At 51.2% G+C, this 18,488-nt stretch overlaps 7 protein-coding genes across 7 annotated transcripts; 3 read left to right on the top strand and 4 right to left on the bottom strand.

Moving 5' to 3' along the window:
* Window positions 1-1,528: 1,528 nt before the first annotated feature.
* Window positions 1,529-2,547, top strand: BDV17DRAFT_272640 (GFA family protein). Its single transcript, XM_073758911.1, has 5 exons — window positions 1,529-1,798; window positions 1,874-1,899; window positions 1,955-2,064; window positions 2,137-2,162; window positions 2,240-2,547. The coding sequence occupies exons 1-5, from the start codon at window positions 1,713-1,715 to the stop codon at window positions 2,385-2,387; spliced, it is 396 nt and encodes a 131-aa protein (XP_073612128.1). The 5' UTR covers window positions 1,529-1,712; the 3' UTR covers window positions 2,388-2,547.
* On the bottom strand, window positions 2,548-4,029 carry BDV17DRAFT_272637 (major facilitator superfamily domain-containing protein). Its single transcript, XM_073758910.1, has one exon. The coding sequence runs from the start codon at window positions 4,001-4,003 to the stop codon at window positions 2,639-2,641; it is 1,365 nt and encodes a 454-aa protein (XP_073612127.1). The 5' UTR covers window positions 4,004-4,029; the 3' UTR covers window positions 2,548-2,638.
* A 1,116-nt stretch (window positions 4,030-5,145) lies between these two features.
* BDV17DRAFT_294688 (uncharacterized protein) lies at window positions 5,146-6,019 on the top strand (the record flags this gene model as incomplete). Its single annotated transcript, XM_073762899.1, has 3 exons — window positions 5,146-5,162; window positions 5,247-5,853; window positions 5,912-6,019. The coding sequence occupies 3 exons, from the start codon at window positions 5,146-5,148 to the stop codon at window positions 6,017-6,019; spliced, it is 732 nt and encodes a 243-aa protein (XP_073612126.1).
* A 1,714-nt stretch (window positions 6,020-7,733) lies between these two features.
* BDV17DRAFT_300450 (major facilitator superfamily-domain-containing protein) lies at window positions 7,734-9,814 on the top strand (the record flags this gene model as incomplete). The annotated part of the gene is made up of 4 exons (XM_073764069.1): window positions 7,734-7,984; window positions 8,041-8,311; window positions 8,361-8,703; window positions 8,751-9,814. 4 exons carry the CDS (start codon window positions 7,734-7,736, stop codon window positions 9,680-9,682), a joined length of 1,797 nt encoding a protein of 598 aa, XP_073612125.1. The 3' UTR covers window positions 9,683-9,814.
* A 423-nt stretch (window positions 9,815-10,237) lies between these two features.
* On the bottom strand, window positions 10,238-11,257 carry BDV17DRAFT_294686 (zinc-binding alcohol dehydrogenase family protein; the record flags this gene model as incomplete). The annotated part of the gene is made up of 1 exon (XM_073762898.1): window positions 10,238-11,257. One exon carries the CDS (start codon window positions 11,255-11,257, stop codon window positions 10,238-10,240), a length of 1,020 nt encoding a protein of 339 aa, XP_073612124.1.
* A 554-nt stretch (window positions 11,258-11,811) lies between these two features.
* BDV17DRAFT_188345 (fungal specific transcription factor domain-containing protein) lies at window positions 11,812-13,477 on the bottom strand. The gene is made up of 5 exons (XM_073755065.1): window positions 13,002-13,477; window positions 12,801-12,949; window positions 12,450-12,745; window positions 12,111-12,391; window positions 11,812-12,053 (listed from the first exon to the last, which is right to left on the bottom strand). Exons 1-5 carry the CDS (start codon window positions 13,410-13,412, stop codon window positions 11,847-11,849), a joined length of 1,344 nt encoding a protein of 447 aa, XP_073612123.1. The 5' UTR covers window positions 13,413-13,477; the 3' UTR covers window positions 11,812-11,846.
* Window positions 13,478-14,401: 924 nt separating this feature from the next.
* BDV17DRAFT_300448 (uncharacterized protein) lies at window positions 14,402-17,612 on the bottom strand (the record flags this gene model as incomplete). Its single annotated transcript, XM_073764068.1, has 5 exons — window positions 14,402-14,544; window positions 14,602-15,404; window positions 15,454-15,785; window positions 15,855-17,208; window positions 17,266-17,612. The coding sequence occupies 5 exons, from the start codon at window positions 17,610-17,612 to the stop codon at window positions 14,402-14,404; spliced, it is 2,979 nt and encodes a 992-aa protein (XP_073612122.1).
* Window positions 17,613-18,488: the final 876 nt, after the last annotated feature.

The following is an 18,488-nucleotide window of genomic DNA, read 5'->3' as shown; positions in this document are numbered from 1 at the left end:
ATATTAGCTATTTCTTGTACATGAGATAGCCGGGGACCTGCACCACGCTGATCTAGAGAGAGAATCCATTATACAAGTGATTCTTCTTTATTTTGAGTCAGCTTATAGGAGTTAGCGCGTATATTATTGCAAGAAGTGATTCTATTTAGGCGCCGCTCAAGTATCATACGGGAAACATTATATATACGTGTAGCTTCACGAATATTGCGAATTTCTTCCTTTTTGATAGCAGATATTGCAAGTAAGATTCGACCTTCCTTCTCAATAGAATCTCTTGGTTTTGTACGCGCTTTTGGTGGCATGGTTGATGGTTGAATTAGGTGAGTATTTTAATCGCGGTCAAAACGCGTGAGGTGGCCCGCTCGCTTACATGGCCCGCTCGCTTACCGAATACGTTAGCTCCCGCCGCCGGCGGTCTCTGAATAGCATCAACTTATCCACTTCCATACTTCAATATAGGCCTGTCGGGTCCCAATTCGCTACACATAATATAGCTCTCCGAGATTCCTCCCTTCGCCTGAGTGTCCTGGCGTTGGCTAGGGAGATTAGCCCACGCTTTTGGTGCCAGAACTTGCACCTATGAGCTCGCATTTCAGCTTCTACAAAATTGCCTAAGTGGCGGTTGTATCTATGAAGATTACCAGTTGGTCCGTTTTTGTAGGGGAAAATTCTCTGGGGTTCTTGAATTTAGTGGTATATGCGACATCGAACTGGGGATTCGCGATCAGCTTGACTGTTACTTTGGTATTTAGTACTTCACATGTTGTAACTAAGGAATAAGATGAATGCCGGATGGGGGACGATGCGACCTTATGGCATTAACCTGCTTGTAGCACGGCCAAGGTTTATGATAAGATCCACTGAGAAGCAATTCTGTGCGTGAATAAGGAAGTCACATCAGCCAAGCAGATCACGCAAGCACACAGGAGAACATCGTCGGGTAAGATTCGTTCAAATAACTTGGGCTTTCTTAGGACAAAGTATACAAGTTCCATCCAACTGCCCTGCTTGTCGCCATCATCATTCCCATTATGACAGACGAGGTCTCGATCTAAAGACGTAGTAAAACGCTTAGGTAGAATTCTATCAGAATACTAAGATGAAGAAGGAATCTATCTAAGCGAGGAGTCAAGAGATGTGTTTAGTCTCTGGTCAGACTCTAGTACAGAATAGGCAAACGGTGATATCTGGCAGAACCGCGGGTCAGGATCACGATCGAGTTGAGTTGCTTCGCCTTGAGCTGTTTCACGGAGCAACACAGGAAGAGAAAAGAGGGACTTGTAGATATTTTTTTCTAATTATAGCCTTTATAGTTAAAACAACGCGAATTTAATATATTAAGAAACCATACTACATACTGAGTAGCTAAATAAGTAAGCTAGCGCGGGGATAGCAAGGTTAACCGTGGTTAACCTCAAATTTGCGGTGATGGTTATCAGTCCTATAGCCGCGGTTGCGGTTATGCCGCAGCCTAGTTCCACCCACGACCCACCATCAGCCAAGGGGAAGTTGAGGGACAGTGGCACCACGAAGATTCCACTTCCTGAATCATGCAGAGCAATTCCGAGGGGGCAAGCTACGTAGCGTAAAGCCATCATTCCCACGTCACTTGAAGTCTGCCTTACCCTTGCTCACATACTGTAGTCAAAGCTCACTGGAAAGCCTCCAAGGTCCTTTACTCCAATCTTCGAATCCTTGATTTCCAACCAATCATGTCTGCTTATCGAGGCCACTGCATCTGCAGCAATATCCAGCTTTCGTTAAAGGAGCAGCCACCGAACTCGCTGCGTTGTTATTGGTACTGTTCACCACCTCTGCACCCAGCCCACGAGACAGGAACTTAACTAATACAATGATCCCATTCGTGCGATAGTCGCAACTGCGGTAGATCTGGAGGTGGTAAGTCATTTTATTATCTGCTCTCGGACCAGGTGACATGAGCTTATCACGGCAGGCTCATCTATTAACTACGTCATCGACGAGCCGGACTGCAGCATCGAAGACCCGAATGGCTCGCTCAAATCCTTCCAGGACACTCAAACTTTAAGCGGGAATAGTATCACGGTATGTCTTGGTCCACTTATTTCGCGTGATCGTCATGTTGTCTTTTTGTGCTAATTCTGCTTCCAACTATAGCGCCAATTCTGCGGAAACTGCGGCAGGTATGTACATGTATATGGCTATGTATAGCGGTTCTATTGTGGCATGTTGCATTAATCGGTTTACTTATTGGTTGTAGCCCCGTCGTTACAAGAAGCCCGAAGTTCCCAGGGAAAGCACTGATCAAGGCGTCTCTCTTCGACTCGATTGCTCCGCCCAAGATGGAGGTTTTTACGGATTGTCGCCCGGAGTGGCAGCCGGCGATTGAGGGTGCTGAGCAGGCTTAATTGGAAAGTACGGTTGACAATTTTGAATAAAGCATTGGGGATTTGGGCTCTGAGGAGGAGTTTCGAGGAGTTAGGAGAAGAGGCGATCGCATGATTTGGGATATGAAGCAGGCGTGATCTAGTGTTCCCGTGTATGATGGTTGGAGAGCAGAGATTGCCCTGAATTGAAATCTATATCCTAGATCTATACAAGATAACGGAGCAGCTTGAATGACTGCAACAATCAAAGCATCTCTTGAACCTTGAATCCTTCACGCCTTGGCCTTGAACTTAAACCCGACTCTCACAAATCTCAACCCAGCGAGTATCGCCGACGCGGCAAGCGTACTAACACCGCCGAAAATCCAAACACAATTCCAATTCATCGGACTATTATCCCCACCACCCAGAATATCACCGGCGCCTGGGCCGCCAGCAAGGACGCCAAATGCCATCATGCCAAAGCCCATTCCAATCCTCGTTCCAATCTTACTCTTGTCTTCCGTCAGGGCCACAAAGCAAAGGGGCGGAAGACCGATCAGCGCACCGCTGAAGAATCCAGAGAAGACAGCGATAACGATCATGCCGGCTTGGTTGGTGACAGTGATAAGGCAGAGGATGAGGATGCCGACCATCATGCAGCAGGGCGCAATGAGGTTGAATGGACCAAGCTTATCGGCCATTGCGTTTGGGATGGTCCGACCGAAGCAAGAGGCTGCGTTGAGGATGGGGACGAGGTAGAAGGCCATGTCGTTTGAGGTGAGGTGGCGGGCGGAGGCAACATAGGAGATGTAGAAGAATAGCGTGAACAGGCCCATAAAGGCGATAAGTCCCGCTATGACGAGAGTCATGTACTGAATATCCGTAAAAGCGGTCCAATCGATGAGCGCGCGTGCCTTGGGCGGTTTGACGCGTTGCTTCATAATGGCGATGGGAAGGAGGAGGGTGCCGAGAGCTATGAAGCCGATTACTCGGACGGCCCAGCCGAAGCCGAGGGGTTCGATGAGGCGATTCAGGACGATGGGGTAAATGACTCCTCCGAGCGAGGACCCGGAAACCGCGAGACCGAGTGCGGCGCCGAGTTTCGTGGAAAAGTAGGTGGGTAGAATGGAGACACATGGAACGAAAAGACACCCAGCACCCATGCCGACGCAGAAGCCTTGCGCGAGGAGGACCTGCCAGTATTCCTTGCACAGACTGAGCATCATAGTTCCAAAAACGATACCGAAGCTGCCTACTGTCAACAGAGGTGTCAGATATCCCCGGTCATAGATCGGCCCGGTGATGAAGCCGACCACGAGTAGCATGAAGGCTTGAAGGGGCCCAATCCATGAGATGTCAGAGGAAGACTTGTGGAATAGGGCGCCTGATTCGTAGAATGTCTGGAAGACTCCAAAAGTATTGAGCATGCCCCAAGTGTTGAAGAACAGCATGAATCCGCCCGCAACGTGTAGCCAGGCAACGAGTCCACCGTTGGGAGGCGGGCTCGGACCACCGGTCGCAGGACGAGTCTTCTCTGTTGATCGTTCTCGCGTTGGCATCTCTTGGTGGCTACCCTGGGGTGTTAATGTAGGGCTAGAGTAGTTCGCGTCGTCATAACCATGCGGCTGGTCAACAGTATGCAGCTGGGCCCCCATCTTGTCGTTGTGGTCGGCGATGAAGGCTACGTGAAGGAATTGGTCTGAGGAGGAAAAAAAAAAACATGGACACAGTGTCAGATTATATATAAGAGCTTTCCACGGCTGGCTGCAGCTTCTTCATTTCCAACCTGGCGCTCATCGGGGATGATGCTCGGACTATATCTATTCCTGGAGATCTCCGGTCTCTATCTCCGAGCCTCACACGTAACTAAATGCCGAGCGGACGACCCATCGGGTAACTCCGGCTCGGAAATAGGTTCAGGCCAGTTGAAAAGACTGCACGAGTCAGAAAACAGACAAATAGACATAGAAAAATATATTGTGCTCGGCTATACTTAGCATAGCCGGGTGGTAGATCAGTGATTATGACTCAGACCAAATTCTCGGTTGGTTGCTTCTCGTCTCCGAATATTCCAAGCTCGCGGAGAAGGCAACAGCGACAGCTAGGGACATAACAACGACGAGAAGGTATACCATGGCCCCTCCCGTGGCTGCCTCAACTGCAGAAGGCGCAGGAAAAAGTTGAGACTATTTGACCCAGGTCCCGCCGGCCAAGCGCTGGCGCGTGAAAACAAACAGTGCAACCAGACTCGTCCGGTATGTAAGCTCAAGCTGGTCAATATACAGCCCTGTTTGTCGCGCAGTCGTGCCTCCGATGCCTCAACACGAAACGATCTTGTGGTGAGTACAAACAAGGCAGGTTCGTAATGCACCAACATAAAGTTCCGGACTGATTGCATTGCTAAGGGATTTGGTCCGTATTTCAAATGTGTCCATTGCGTAGACACCTGGGTCCCAAGCGAGTATGAGCCAGCAGTTGGGTTGCATGTTATACTTGGATGCATTGGCGGAATAATTCATACAATATCAGTCCCAAGCCGTCTACATCACGACACACACCTCGAACTTGATGAGCCTTATACTGAGTCAGTGCCCTCATGCGTAATCTGACCGACGGAGATGCCAGATGCTTGCACAGACCTCGTAAAAAATAAGCCAGTGAACGAGCCTCAATTGACTTGGCTCGCTTAGCACATATCTCATCCAAGCTTGGATAAACCTGTGCTGAGGCCTTCACTGCTCTGACTGTACGTACAAACGACATCAACGAGAGATCACGGTGGCGTTGAGGCCGGAGTATGACGGATGGTTACCGGTGAATGGGTTATATAAGGAGCAGGGAAAGGGCAGATGTTGGACTTGCTTCTTGACCTGCTGATATCTGCGTATGAACGGCCAGCAAGGCAACAAAACTATTTGATCCTACATTGACCATTACACCCCTCTCCCCTGCAGACCCGTCCAGCCTCAAGGGCCACTCCGTCCTGGTAAAAGGCGGAACATCCGGTCTCGGTCTATCAGCCGCAACGTTCCTGGCACAGTCCGGTGCATCCGTCACAGTCGTCGGCAGGAGGGATTGCTATGAAATAACATGCAGTCTTTCTGCTCAGGGCTACAATGTACAGTTCGCGCGCTGCGACATCAACAACTGGGACTCTCAGGTCGCGGCTTTCCGAGCGGCTCTCGACTTCTCACCGAACAAGACACTCGACCCAGTCGCTGCTTTCGCGGCTATAGGTATAACTGGTCATATCGTCGACGGTGTGAGTGCATCGGGCGAAGTCTCACTCGACGGTCCTCCACCATCGATCCCGAATCTCAATCCGATAGAAGTCAATTTCAAGGGCACGTTCTACACCGCAAGGCTTGCTCTGCGCTACTTACGCCTGCCAATCCAAGGCCAGCCACCTTCAACGGCGCGAACCCCCGCAGCCGAATCAAAGTCACTGACCCTCGTGTCCTCAAATGTCAGCTTACATCGACGATGCAAACGCCAATGTTTGAGCGTGCGCTTCAGTGTATTGCTGATACTTGAGATGTATAAATTGACGTATTCACCTACAGCATGTTGAGATGTTCGAAGCTAATATGTCGGTCTATCTAGGCCGTGCGATTGTGATCATGCCGGAGGGCGCGGTGGATCTCGGCGATGATATCGAGGGGTGCTTATAGTGGGCCGATGTTGGTCGAGTTGATGGCCCTGCGAAAACAGGCAGGGTATTTCCTGCATACCTAGATGATCCCGCGTGTCGTCTCTCCGATCGTCCGGGTTGTAAAATATCACTAGATTCTGGCTGTTACCTTGAGGGCAGACCTTTCGAAAGGGCTCGTCGTCTTGTCCTCTATTTATGTCGGTGTTCATGTCCGCTGGGCTCGATTTGCCTCGGGAGATAGGATCTCTATTGTCACTAGACACAACGGAGCTAGCACAAGCGAGGGAACGAAGGTTATGATTGAACTATATCCCACTGTCACTTGTGGCGTTACTATCGATTCTGGTTCCACAGATTAATGTTCTAGAAAACGGCAGACAAATGCCATGACATGAATCGTGCAAACAGTGCTCGGCTACGATTACTCCGTATGCGGCGCGCTCTCTGACGCAGAGACAATACCGCAGAATAGGCGTTTTCAGAGCTGCATCCTACGCGATTGATTCGGGACGACGGAGTATCGTGACTTCCTGGTCTTCATGCAGCGGTGGTAATGCAGCGTTTAGCGGTTCACTCATCCATGATACAGAAGTGTACGTAACTCAAGCAAACAACTACTCGGAGTAGTCGAAGGCTAATTCAGCCCACTCTCTTGGCAAATCCAGGAAACATGCGAAACAGTGGCGCTAGACTAGCTGGGACCGTGTGACCGCGGAGTTCATGCTGGTGCAGGACAAACGGTCCGATCGCATAGCGCGACTATGATTTCATAACATGCTGATGGAGCCGGCGTGGGAGGCAACAAACAGCTTGACCTGTCAAACGCCCAGACGCAGGGGAGAAAGTCTTACGTAGCTTGGCCACAGGCTTCTCCTGATCAAGCCTTAGCCGAGACTGGCGTTGGGCAAATGTCAACATGGGGGTTCCACAGTCCAACTCCACTGCAGAATTTTCATCTTATCTGATCCAACTCTTATCTGCTGTCAACACTGTCGTATCATTCTTGAGAAAATAATCAAATTGACGGGATCAAGTCCAATGGGGTCAATCATGCTGATCAGCATCTTCGCGGTCTTCTAGAAGCCCGCAACGTCAGCACTGCTGTGAGTAAGAAGTGTCGACATTCTATCGTGTGGAGCCTGCCATCCTCCGGCTCCAAGCGAGGTTAGGAATCCTAGTCTGCCCCTAATATCGCCGACAGTCTGGGAATGTGGATTCGGGTTTAGCCCATGGCACGATGCAATCATTTTCATGGCAGGCTATCTCTCTGACTCGGCTCTTCCGGCATGCCCACTCTCTTGCAGAAAGTCGGTAGAATGCCACTTTTGCGCGCACCTCCAGCGAGTCACAATCCTTCCCACAGAAAAAGCCCATCTGATTAGATTATCTGTCACCATGCCCGGTGGGCCTGATGGACTGCACGCGGACATGAAGCTTGAGACAGTTAGCTAAACATAAAACTAAACAAATCACAGCTCCCGATCAGTGAACCCCTCGTCGTCAACCCACCCTTTTGTAGTTCTCATTACGAAGCCCTCACCCTAGCCCCATCAGCCGACTTCGGAGGTTCCAGTGGGTGGGCCTGCAGTCGCTGCAGTCGCCAGCAAGCTTGTTTGCTATAAGGGCAACGATCTCCTGCGGCTGCATCCTTCTGGCTGTCATGTTCTGATCGTGATCGGGATCATCTTATCAGATCAGCACTGAGCAGCTCTAGTATCTACCATCTAGATACAATGGCTGTCAGATCTAGGATCCGTTCTGCTTTCCGTCGTCGGAATACTGAGGAGACGGAGACGGAGAGCCCGGTCGCTGTTACGACAGAGCAGCAGAACAAGACCGATGTCTCTCCTGAGGCTGGGCTTGCTGTCGCAGAGCCAAGTCCTGAGGATGTCGTTCCTACTGAGGATGCACAGCGTGGTGTTCAGGATGTGGAGGCCGTTACGCTGTCATGGTCGAAGCGGTCCTTGATTATGGTCTTTGTCAAGTGTGTTGTCTCCCCTGACTTTGTCTTATTGACAGTGCTAACATGTAATCCTACAGCATCTGGCTCCTCTACTTTGTCAATGCAATGCAATCCTCTATCCTGAACACCCTTACACCCTACATCACTTCCGAATTCGAAACGCATTCCCTGCTCACCACCATCTACGTCGTCTCCGATGCCATCTCCGCAGCAATTTACATTCCTCTCGCGCGAGTCCTCGACGTCTGGGGGCGAGCTGAAGGTTTTCTGTTCATGACTATCGTTGCAACAGTCGGGTTGATTATCATGGCTGCTTGCCACAACCTTCCCACGTTCTGCGCTGCCTACGTGCGTCCCCATTCTCAGACTCTGTCGCTCCCCAGCTAACGATGATTAGGTCTTCTGGAACATTGGCTTCAGCGGCATGACATACTGCGTTGACGTTATCACAGCAGACGCCTCCAAACTCAAGAACAGAGGTCTCGCCTATGCCTTTACATCTTCTCCATACATCATCACTGCGTTTGCTGGCCCCAAAGCCGGTGAGGAATTCTACTACCGGTACAACTGGCGCTGGGGCTTCGGTGCCTTTGCCATTGTCTTCCCCATCGTCGCTGCCCCTCTCTACGTCCTGTTCAAGGTCAACGTAAAGAAGGCCAAGAAACAGGGTATGCTCGCTAAGGAAAGCAGCGGTCGCACGTTTATGCAGAGTGTCTGGCATTATGTGGTTGAGTTTGACGGTATGTTCTCTAACACCAATTGACGAGATGAGGTCTAACTAGTACAGCAATCGGAGCACTCATCTTCTCCGCCGGCCTCGTCGTCTTCTTCCTCCCCTTCGATATCGCCGACAGCGCCCCGAACGGCTGGGGCACCGGGTACATCATCGCCATGATCGTGGTCGGAGTAGTCATGCTAGGCATATTCATCCTGCATGAAGTCTACATCGCGCGCGTCCCAATGCTCAACTTCAGCATCATCAAGGATCGCACCGTCATCGGCGCGTGCTTGCTCGATGCCACGTACCAGATCTCATACTACTGCTGGGCGAACTACTTCACCTCGTTCCTGCAAGTCGTCAACGACCTCTCTGCCTCGGAAGCCGGTTATGTCAGCAACACGTTCGATGTTGTTTCGGGTGTTCTGCTCCTGATTGTGGGCTACATCATCCGCCGCACCGGCCGCTTCAAATGGCTCCTCTACATCTCCGTGCCGCTGTACATCTTCGCCCAGGGCCTCATGATCTACTTCCGCCGTCCCAACCAATCCGTCGGATACCTGGTAATGTGTCAGATCTTCATCTCAATCGGCGGAAGTATCTTCATCATCATCGAGCAACTCGCCATCCTCGCCGCCGTCGACCACCAGCACGTCGCGACCGTCCTGGCCCTGCTTAACGTCGTCGGAACAATTGGCGGCGCAATGGGCAATACCATCTCTGGTGCTATCTGGACGAATACCTTCCGCAAGGCGCTTATTCGGGACTTGCCCAGTAGTGAGCTTTCGAACCTCGATACTATCTATGAGGATATTACCACGCAGCAGAGCTATCCCATTGGCTCGCCTGCGCGACTGGCGATCCAGAATGCGTATGGATACGCCCAGACGAGGATGTTGGCTGCTGGTACTGGGATTATGGCGCTTTGCTTTATCTGGACGATCATGATCCGGAATATCAATGTTGGGAAGGTTGCGCAGGTCAAGGGTATGGTCTTTTAGGACTACTCTCTCATGCATCGGAACCAAGGGAGTCGGTTTTGGTTTCTTGTGCCTATCTGTGTACCGTGTACGCAGGGCGACAGAAGGCTTTTGATTTTGAGCCTGTAAAATCATCGGCTTGACGCATTTTAGTTATGTCGGTCGAGGACTTCGTTTTGTACCAAAAGAGTTATATTTCAATTAATTATCCAGAGTTCAAACAATTCGTCTAATGCGTCAGCGACCTGGTGGCTTCCGTTCGTGATAGCCATAAACTCACCAATCTTTCTCTATACACGTTGCCTTGAACAGTGCAGACCTTATTATATCTAGGTAAGGCGCCTGGGCGACGGGATACACCATTGAATGTAGTCTCAATACTTGCCTACTTAACAAAGTTCCGTGTACTTCCATTTGAGCCCTATACTTTGAAGGATACTCTATCTTCTTGAAAGATCTCTTACTCCGCCCATTGGTCCGACAGAGGCTTATAATATGTAGCAGGAAAACACAAACCGAATTACAAACATCACATCCTGGAATCTCCAACTACCATCTAAGATAACAAAACCCTATCTACACCAAAACAACAACCTTCCTCGCCCCAACCCCAGTTCTATACAAATCAACCCCCTCCTGAACCCTCTCCAATCCCCTCCCAATAACAAGCGGCTCCGGCGCAGCAACATACTTTTGTTCTACCAGCGCCCTCGGCAAAAAATCCTCATAGATCGCCTTGCCCACATCATTATGCTTAAGCGACGACCCAATGATCATCTTCACGGTCACAACGTCATCATCTAGTCCGCCATTCGCTGTCGCGACGAACTTCACACCGGAGGCACGCTTTACAACCTGCACTGTTTGTTCGAGGGCGTCGGGGCCGATGCAGTCGATTGCGCCGGCTAGGGTTTTGGATTTTAATGCAGTGACGATGTCCTCGATGACGGTGCGGGAGGCGTAGTCGAAGACTTGCGAAGCCCCGAGGGATTTCACGAGATCGAAGTTCTTAGGGGAGGCGGTGCTGAGCACTTCGTACCCTGCCGCGACCGCGAGTTGGATTGCGTTGCTCCCTACGCTGCCTGCGCCGCCCCAAACGAGGAGGGTTTGGCCGGTGGGTTTTGCAGCAGGAACGGACGGATACTGCAGGTTGAGGAAGTCCTCTTGGAAAAGCCCACACGCAGCGGTTGATACACCAAGCGGAAGAGCAACAGCGCTCTCATAGCCCAAGTGATCCGGGATATAGCACGCAAGATTCTCAGCGACAAGCGTATACTTCTGGAACGCAGCGTCCTCGTTTCGTTTCGACGTCATGCCCACTGCTTGGCCGAGGACGCGGTCGCCGATCTTGAACCGTGTCACGGAGGACCCGATCGCGGCGACTTCGCCGGCCACGTCGTGACCCAGGATTGTTGGGTAAGCTAGTGGCCACCAGGCTGTTGATTGGATGCTGCCGTCGACGGGGTTGATTGCGACGGCGTGGTTCTTGATGAGGATTTCGGTGGGGGAAGGCGTCCAGGTTGGGGCTTCTTTGATTTCGAAGGGGTAAGATTTGGGGGTGGTGAGCCAGGCGGCGGTGTTGGCGTTGGCGGTCATTGTGGTTATTACTTTCTTTTGGATCAGGGAGGAATTGGGTAGAAGTCAGGTTGTTTGAATTATTCAGGGAACAGACGATTTGATGTTGTGATGTTGATTTGGAGAGGTATTCCCATAGTTTATGTACCCTTCCTACCTTGACAGCCTACATGGCTTTCCGTGCTGTATTCGAGGTCCATAAAACGTATCTACATACTTATCTCCGGGTAGCATAGAGAAATGCTTGATAAGCGCAGTTCCCTTCTGCTCTTTTACAGACCGTGCTGCGCAAGGCTAACCCTAAACGTCTAGAATGACGGCCTCCAGGCTGAAGGCTTACAGTTCTGCAGTTAGTAATGGCAGTAAGCCACATCGAATTATTCAGCGTCAAACCTAGCCAGCCCGGAGGCTATCCTTGCGCAAAGTATCAGGAAGTAAGATTACAAATGGTATCCATGCAGCGTTGTCACGATTCGGATTTACGTGAGAATAATTCTCAAGCTCGGACTCGCAATGTCGTTGCCGGGCCCTAGGTGGTGATGTGGAGGTAGGAGGTACGCGCTGCGGCACTGAACGGATTCGGCCCCAGTTATGCGAAGAAGAAACTATGCTATATCCTTCTCAGACCCGACTGTTCGACAGCCTTCTTCACATTCGCTAGCCTATGCACCGCCGCCCGTTGATACTGCAATGCCTCCAAGCACTGGATTCCCACATCAATACTATCCAATACAGCACCCGCATTATCATACCAGGCGCCGTACGCAATGAGTGCTGTGCATGCTGATTCTAGGAAGAAGGAGTTCATGGGGAGGTCCTAGTCAAGTCATAGTCAGGGTCTGATGTGCGCATGAGAGGGGTAAGTGGTGCTTACCTTTGCGTGAGATCCGCTTCGCTGAATATCTGAAATGGTCCCGATCATTTTCTTCGCATACGAGAGGATGTAATCGCACGCTTTGATGATTTCGGGGTTGCTTTTGGTGGGGTTGGGCGTTCGGCGCAGAGGGAATCTGGTGGTAAGGCTGGTTGAGTGCGACGATTGGAAGGAATGAGAAGGACCGGGGCTGGGGCTAGGCGATTGCTTCAGTGGTGCCCTTTTATGCCCGATATAGAGCAGGACGGGTTTGAGATTCGTTAGGATGGCGTACTCGTATACTTCTGGTATTAGTGACTTGAGTCCCAACATTGAAAAGCGATCTAACTAGATACTCACCGACAGAATTAAGCGCCACAGCTTCTCCCACGCCCCATGGCCGATGAGGGTCTGCATGAGGAAATCGTAAGAGCGGCTCGTTTGCCTCCCAGAATGCTGAGAGGCGAGCTTGCGTTGCCCAAATAGAGTCCCATAAATCGTCGAGGCTCGTAACTGGACTCTGCTGGACGCGGATAGAAGAACATAGGATGTCGAATATACCGGAGAAGAACTTTGAATCGGTCGACTGATTGTTCTCAGATACTTGAATACTGGGGCTTAGTAGGGGTGGTCGACCCAAGGCGATACAGGCGAACCTGTCAGAGAGTGCGTCAGTAGGCGTTCCTTGGTATGCAGATGGGGATGACGGACCTTTCTGAGGATAGCAAAATGGGGATGAGCTTTTCTATTTCAGGACTTCGGGGTTCCAAGTGGAAGCCCGCTGCGTACACTTTGCTTGCTACGGTGCCGAGGATGGAGTATGTTTTCTCAAAGTTACCACTTTCGCTGTGATACTGCATGTATAGGATCGTTAGCTAGCACGCGAACTGGTTCGGAACAAGATAGACTTATCATGAGGATGTATAACTGAAGCTCAAGGGCCTCGGAAAGATGCGCCCCCGCGGACATGAAGAGGTCGCTCTCCTGAACAAGGAGATCTGCAAGCTGGCCTTGTGTCGTGAACATCGAGCCCATCGCAAGTTGATATAGAATGATAGGGTATAAGGCTGGAGGTGGATTATTTTGACTGAAAGCGGTACATGATAATGCGAAAAGAGCACCGAGCTGAGCCGGGGTTTGAATAGGAAGGATAGACCACGCGGTCCCAACATAAATTTTCATAAAAGTCTCCAAGAGTTGGTTAGGGATTGTGGTAAGGCAGAGGGGTGGTGTTAGAGACAGCTCCAGGGTGGGCGAAGGGGTGATGTTGTAGGGCTCAATGGCAAAACGGCTGTTACTAAAGGCCCCGATGAGCGAGTCCATCGAGGTCCCCACTGCCGGCAGCGGGATCTGAGGGTTCCTGATCGAGAGCGCTTGATTGTTTTTGCTCGTTGATGCAAGCAGTTGGAGCAGCGCAACAGTAGATGTCGGTCCATAGATGGCTGTTCTTCCCGTGGTCACATTTGTTATGCGCACAGGCCGGAGAGCTTTCTGGACAATATCTGCATCCTGTTCTGGCGTTTTGTGCTGCGTCTGGCGACGACGTTGTCGCGCGACAGTCCGGACAGTACAGAGCAGCCCGAGGCGGGCGCATCGCTCACAGGGCAGCTCGCCGTTACATTTGATCTTTTGCTGACGGCAGCCCTCGCAGGCCTTGCCGATGTGTCGTCGAGGCTGCGCATTTGGGTTGTCTGCAGATCGCGCGCTCATTGTTTCCTGCGAGTTCAAGCGGTGACAATCCCGAGACGTGGGAGGACGATTCTTTCAGTCGGAATTGGGGGGAGTCATGTGTGGGCGCCAGCGTTTCAGCTTCCTTGTCGATATTGAATGGTCATGAATCTTATCAGAAATCCTGCAGAAAGCAGGCAGGATGATGCAGAAAGTTGGTCTGGAACGCGCACGCCCAGTTCCACCCCGCAGGTGCCACAGCGGGGCTAAAAGAACAGGATATGTATAGCTTTACAGCTGGAAGGAACATGTAATATTAGCAGCCAAGCAGGATTGCGCATCATTCTTGGCATTCAGCCAATTTATTCGTCGCACCTGATTTGTCCGAAAATTTCCCGCTCATTGGTTCCTTAGGAGATAAGAATAGCGCATCAGATATGACTTTTGCAGGGAACAATATCGATACGATGTTCGTCCTTTTAGAAACTTGAAAACGACAAATAGAGAGTTCAGTATTGCTGGGTGAGAGTCGACCAGCTCCTCGTTCCTTCTTCGGGGGCCATTCCAGTGCCGGGTACGCAATATATATATAGCAAGGAAGGGACTCTTCCCCAGGATGACAAGCATCATACATCACAGATTGTTCAGAGAACTTGCTGCTGGGTATAGTACGTGAGATTTACGGGGCCCAACAACCCTATTTCCTCCGGGTCCAGCGACCCATACATATCCGGCCATGTCTTGCGCAGCTTGTTCCACAGCGTTGTCGCAACTGTAATCTTGACATCTACAAGGAACGTCAGTATGAATTTTCCGGAATCAAACTAAACAAGGTGCAGCATACCATTTAGTCCACTTCGGACATAGGGCGTCACGTCAAGCGGCCTGGAAACGAAATAGTCAATTCCGGGCACCGTCTTGCCATTAAGTTCTAGCCCCCACGAGCCTTGAACGACGCCAAAGTTTATGTAGACACCTAGGCTCTGCCGAAGTCCCAGTGGGTAATCCAGTGTCAGATTGACAGTAGTTTGGTACACCCCGACGCCGCTGGCATATTCGAGTCCCGAGATGTTATACCACGACTTTAACCCCTGAAGGGTCACAGGTGGCAAGGTTGTCTTTTCAGTGAGCGACGAGTACAATCCCGTTTGATTGTCTGCTACCGGTGACCAGTCTTCAACAGTGAGGGACCATGACTTCGGCGTCACAGCAGGCAGGATGTTCTCGAATGTGACTGTCGTTGTATTTCGTGTGGATAATCGTGCTGTGTATGCTCCGTTGTTGACTGCTCGTACGAATAAGTTGCCATCTTCGTCCACGGCGGCTTCGGCGTCCGTGGCAAGGATATGCTGCTTCAGGTTACTGACGCCGTACGGATTTTGGTGTCCGAGGTAAATCGCTGCGACACCATTCTCCCCAATGGTCACGTTTACCACGGTGTATCCGTCAGCGCTGTGGAAGGATGCGATGGGGAGGACATCGCCGGTCCAAAGGTTGATCGACAGGGGAAATCCTTTGCCTTCGAGTTTTATGGTCTGGCTTGTTGTGCTGGAGCTGTAGATCCAATAAATGTACTCGTTGTCTGCGATGCGTCGCCTGGTTGTTATTGTTGAAACATTTGATGAGGTTGCGTATCGGATTAATGGTCTATGTTCGGTATTAGCCCTGTGCGAACAGGTTGATTCGAGAAGCTTACTTCACCCCGAGATTTTCCAGCGCTTCTGGCACCTGTGCCTGCGAAGTCACTTGCCGGGCATTCTGCAGCGAGAGAGTCGACTCGAAGACAGCTTCCAGATGGGCAGATACATCTCCGCATGAAGTGCACAATGACTGCGTCGATGTCGGAGTGCTGCCAAAAATGACTATAGGAAGACCCGCCCTAGCATGAGAGAGGACTGCCTCCGCGCTTTCAACGTTCAGGGCCGTCACGTTGTTAAGAACTAGCGCTTTGTATCGCGGGCCGTCGTATATCAGCCGGCGATTTTGCACAGATGCAGAGTACTGAACAAGGAGCTCTGGCGTGGGAAACTGCATCAAGGTTAGCATTTTCCAAGTGGAAGGCAACAGACACAGAGACAAGGACATGAAGCAAGTTACCTGATAGGAATATCCAGCATCATTAAGGCCTGTGTCATCCCACGTCGCCGTGACACCCCAGTCAAGATTCAGGACAGCAACATCCACCGAGGGCAATCCACTCTGCATTAACTCCTGAGACCGAGCAAGGTAGCTGCTCGCGTTTGGCGCGAAGATCCACTGCGGCTGCCGCGGGCCCCAAGCTTCAGCGAACCCATTACCCAAAGGCCCCAGAGGAGTAAAGGCTGAGAAGCCAGGCCACACACTATTCGGTGAATTCTGGTATGGGAAGCCGTGGATAACGCTCTGGGTGGCGCCTAACGAGGTGTCGCGGTTCGCCGTACCAAGGAGAAAGTTCCATGTAACCCCGTACGCCTTTCCCATATATGCGCCTATCTCGTTTGAGAGAATGGTTGTTTTCCCAGCAACGTCACGGCCGGTTGCGAGCACGCGGAAGGAATCGGGGGCGCTGTCGAATGCGAGAGATTCGCCTTCGGGGATGTCGACGAAGGCTGCGGCGCGAGATGAGTCGAATGATGTGGTGTAAGGCTGCACTCGCAGTTTCAATCCTAGGCTTTGAGCAAATTTCTTCAGATTTGTCAGGCGGTAGTCGATGTACAGGTCGGTGACTGTGGAAAAAAAGTCGTATTCGACCATTCGGGCTATATCGGGGTCTCCAGTGAACTTGTTCGTGTCTTTGAGGACGTAGAGGAGATATGGAGTCAGATCATATCCGCGTCTTGTTCGGAACTCATCTAGGAAATTTGGTGTCCAGTACTGCGTCAGCTTCAGTTCGAGAGAGTCCTCAAACAGTGAACCATGGGACGTTTCTAAGAGAGCTCGAAGCTCGTCTGTCAGAATGTGCTCGTTCCAGTAACTGACTGTCGCTCTAACTCCGGCCGACGAGAAGTGGTCAACGATATAAGCAGGCGCAGGGTCTGTTAGTTGCGGACCGTCCGGATTCATGTCGTACATGTTCTGGATTTGCGCAGTCCCTCGGCCATACACAGCTACGACGATGTAAGGGCCGTCGTGTGGAGCAGTCCATGTGAGGTTACCGTCCTTATAATGTTCGGAGATACTCGTAATGCTTGATTGATCAAAATCGATTTTGGTTGCGCTGACGTTTGTAGACGTCGTCCTGGCTGCAAGAACGGCGACCAGTTGAGGCGTGGCCGTCACGTTCGGATTCCCTTTGACCTGACCAGAAGGGTCCGCCACGGAGAGAGGAAGAGGTCCAAAATATCTCGCGCCCGCTTGGAGCAAGGCTTGCCCATGGACGAGTTCCTTTGCTGTCTCCACGGAGTCCGGGGTGTATCCCGGAACTCCAGTCGGCCAGTGCGGGCCAAGGGAGTAATCCATATGAAGTCCTAGTCTTTGGTTCAGTTAGCCCAGGTCTTTGTTCCCCCCTGATATGACTGAGGTGGCTCACTCGGCAGCAGTTTCGTAGGCGGCAAAAACACCCGCGTTCCATCTTTCCTCAGCCCAACCATATATCTTGGGACGCATTGGCACTGTGATACTGTCCCGAACATCCCCAATCTCCGCACCACCGAAACCTGCCAGAGCCATAGCCTGGACTTCATCGCTGACGATATCTGGATCAATCCAACCCCCTGGCCACCAGTATCGGAAACGAGGGGACTCATAGGTAGATGCGGCAGGAAGCTGTCCTCGCCAGCTCTCTGCCTGAGAATTGCTCCGATGTACGTACAGTGCACCGCTAGCTTGAAGGTAGAAGAAGAAGAAGAAGTAAATAAGCTTCCCGACATAAACCATGTTGAAATTCGTCACTGGTAAGGTATACAACTGCCTCAATCGCAATGAAAAGGCCGATGTGATAGTATTGGTAGAGCCGAGCGAGGTGCAGCTCGCTTTATAAACTCTGCGGCTTGGAGATACAGCTCATTATGTTCTCCCTCCTAGTCCCAAATGCGCTTTGCATATCCGGGGACTTAACAGCCCCAGCGGCATAGCTCACACCGACACGTGGTAGGCACCGGGGTATGAGACTCCGAGATACACTCTGGGTCCCCAACGCCAGAATCCAGTAAAGCTCACAAAGTCCTCTATGAGGAGCGTTGGGTTTGATAACCCCGCACATATTACCCCAGAATTCGGCAGTGGATGTACCGCTGAACATGCTATTTCCGATATCTAATGTCGGCATTTCCGAGTCTCTCCACATTCCTTTATTTCCTCGTCTCCTCAAGAATGTCAGGACAAAACAGCCTGGGATATCCGCTCCGAATTGTACCGTGTTGCGGAAATTTGTCTGGACGCCCAAACCTCCTATGCTATTGCTTTCAAGGCTGTTGTAAAAGTTGAGGTGCTTCCCTGAGCTGAAGCGCCATGCTAGGGAGCTACTTCTTCCTTCGTATAAGACTCGTCGATCTGCAGGACCCGGGATTTTGGTGTAAGCACTTTCCCAAAAACTTTTATGAGACGCTCCTCCGCTGGAGAAGTCTGTGACGTCGACGGCTTTACCTGGGACGAAACTACAGCAGCCCAAACCAGTCTACCGGTGCTCCCCAACTTTTCATGATGCCCTCAGGCAGACTCTATGTCTACTCTCGCTGGTTTCTCGACAGTTGTCTCTGGGCTATGGGGAATGCGGCAGGCAGGGTTGAAGAAGCGGTGGGTATTATGTCAACG

The sequence above is a fragment of the Aspergillus undulatus genome (genome assembly GCF_047715775.1).
Source record: "Aspergillus undulatus strain CBS 261.88 unplaced genomic scaffold BDV17scaffold_56, whole genome shotgun sequence".
Classification (NCBI taxonomy): domain Eukaryota; kingdom Fungi; phylum Ascomycota; class Eurotiomycetes; order Eurotiales; family Aspergillaceae; genus Aspergillus; species Aspergillus undulatus.
This window is presented reverse-complemented; position numbering and strand designations above follow the sequence as displayed.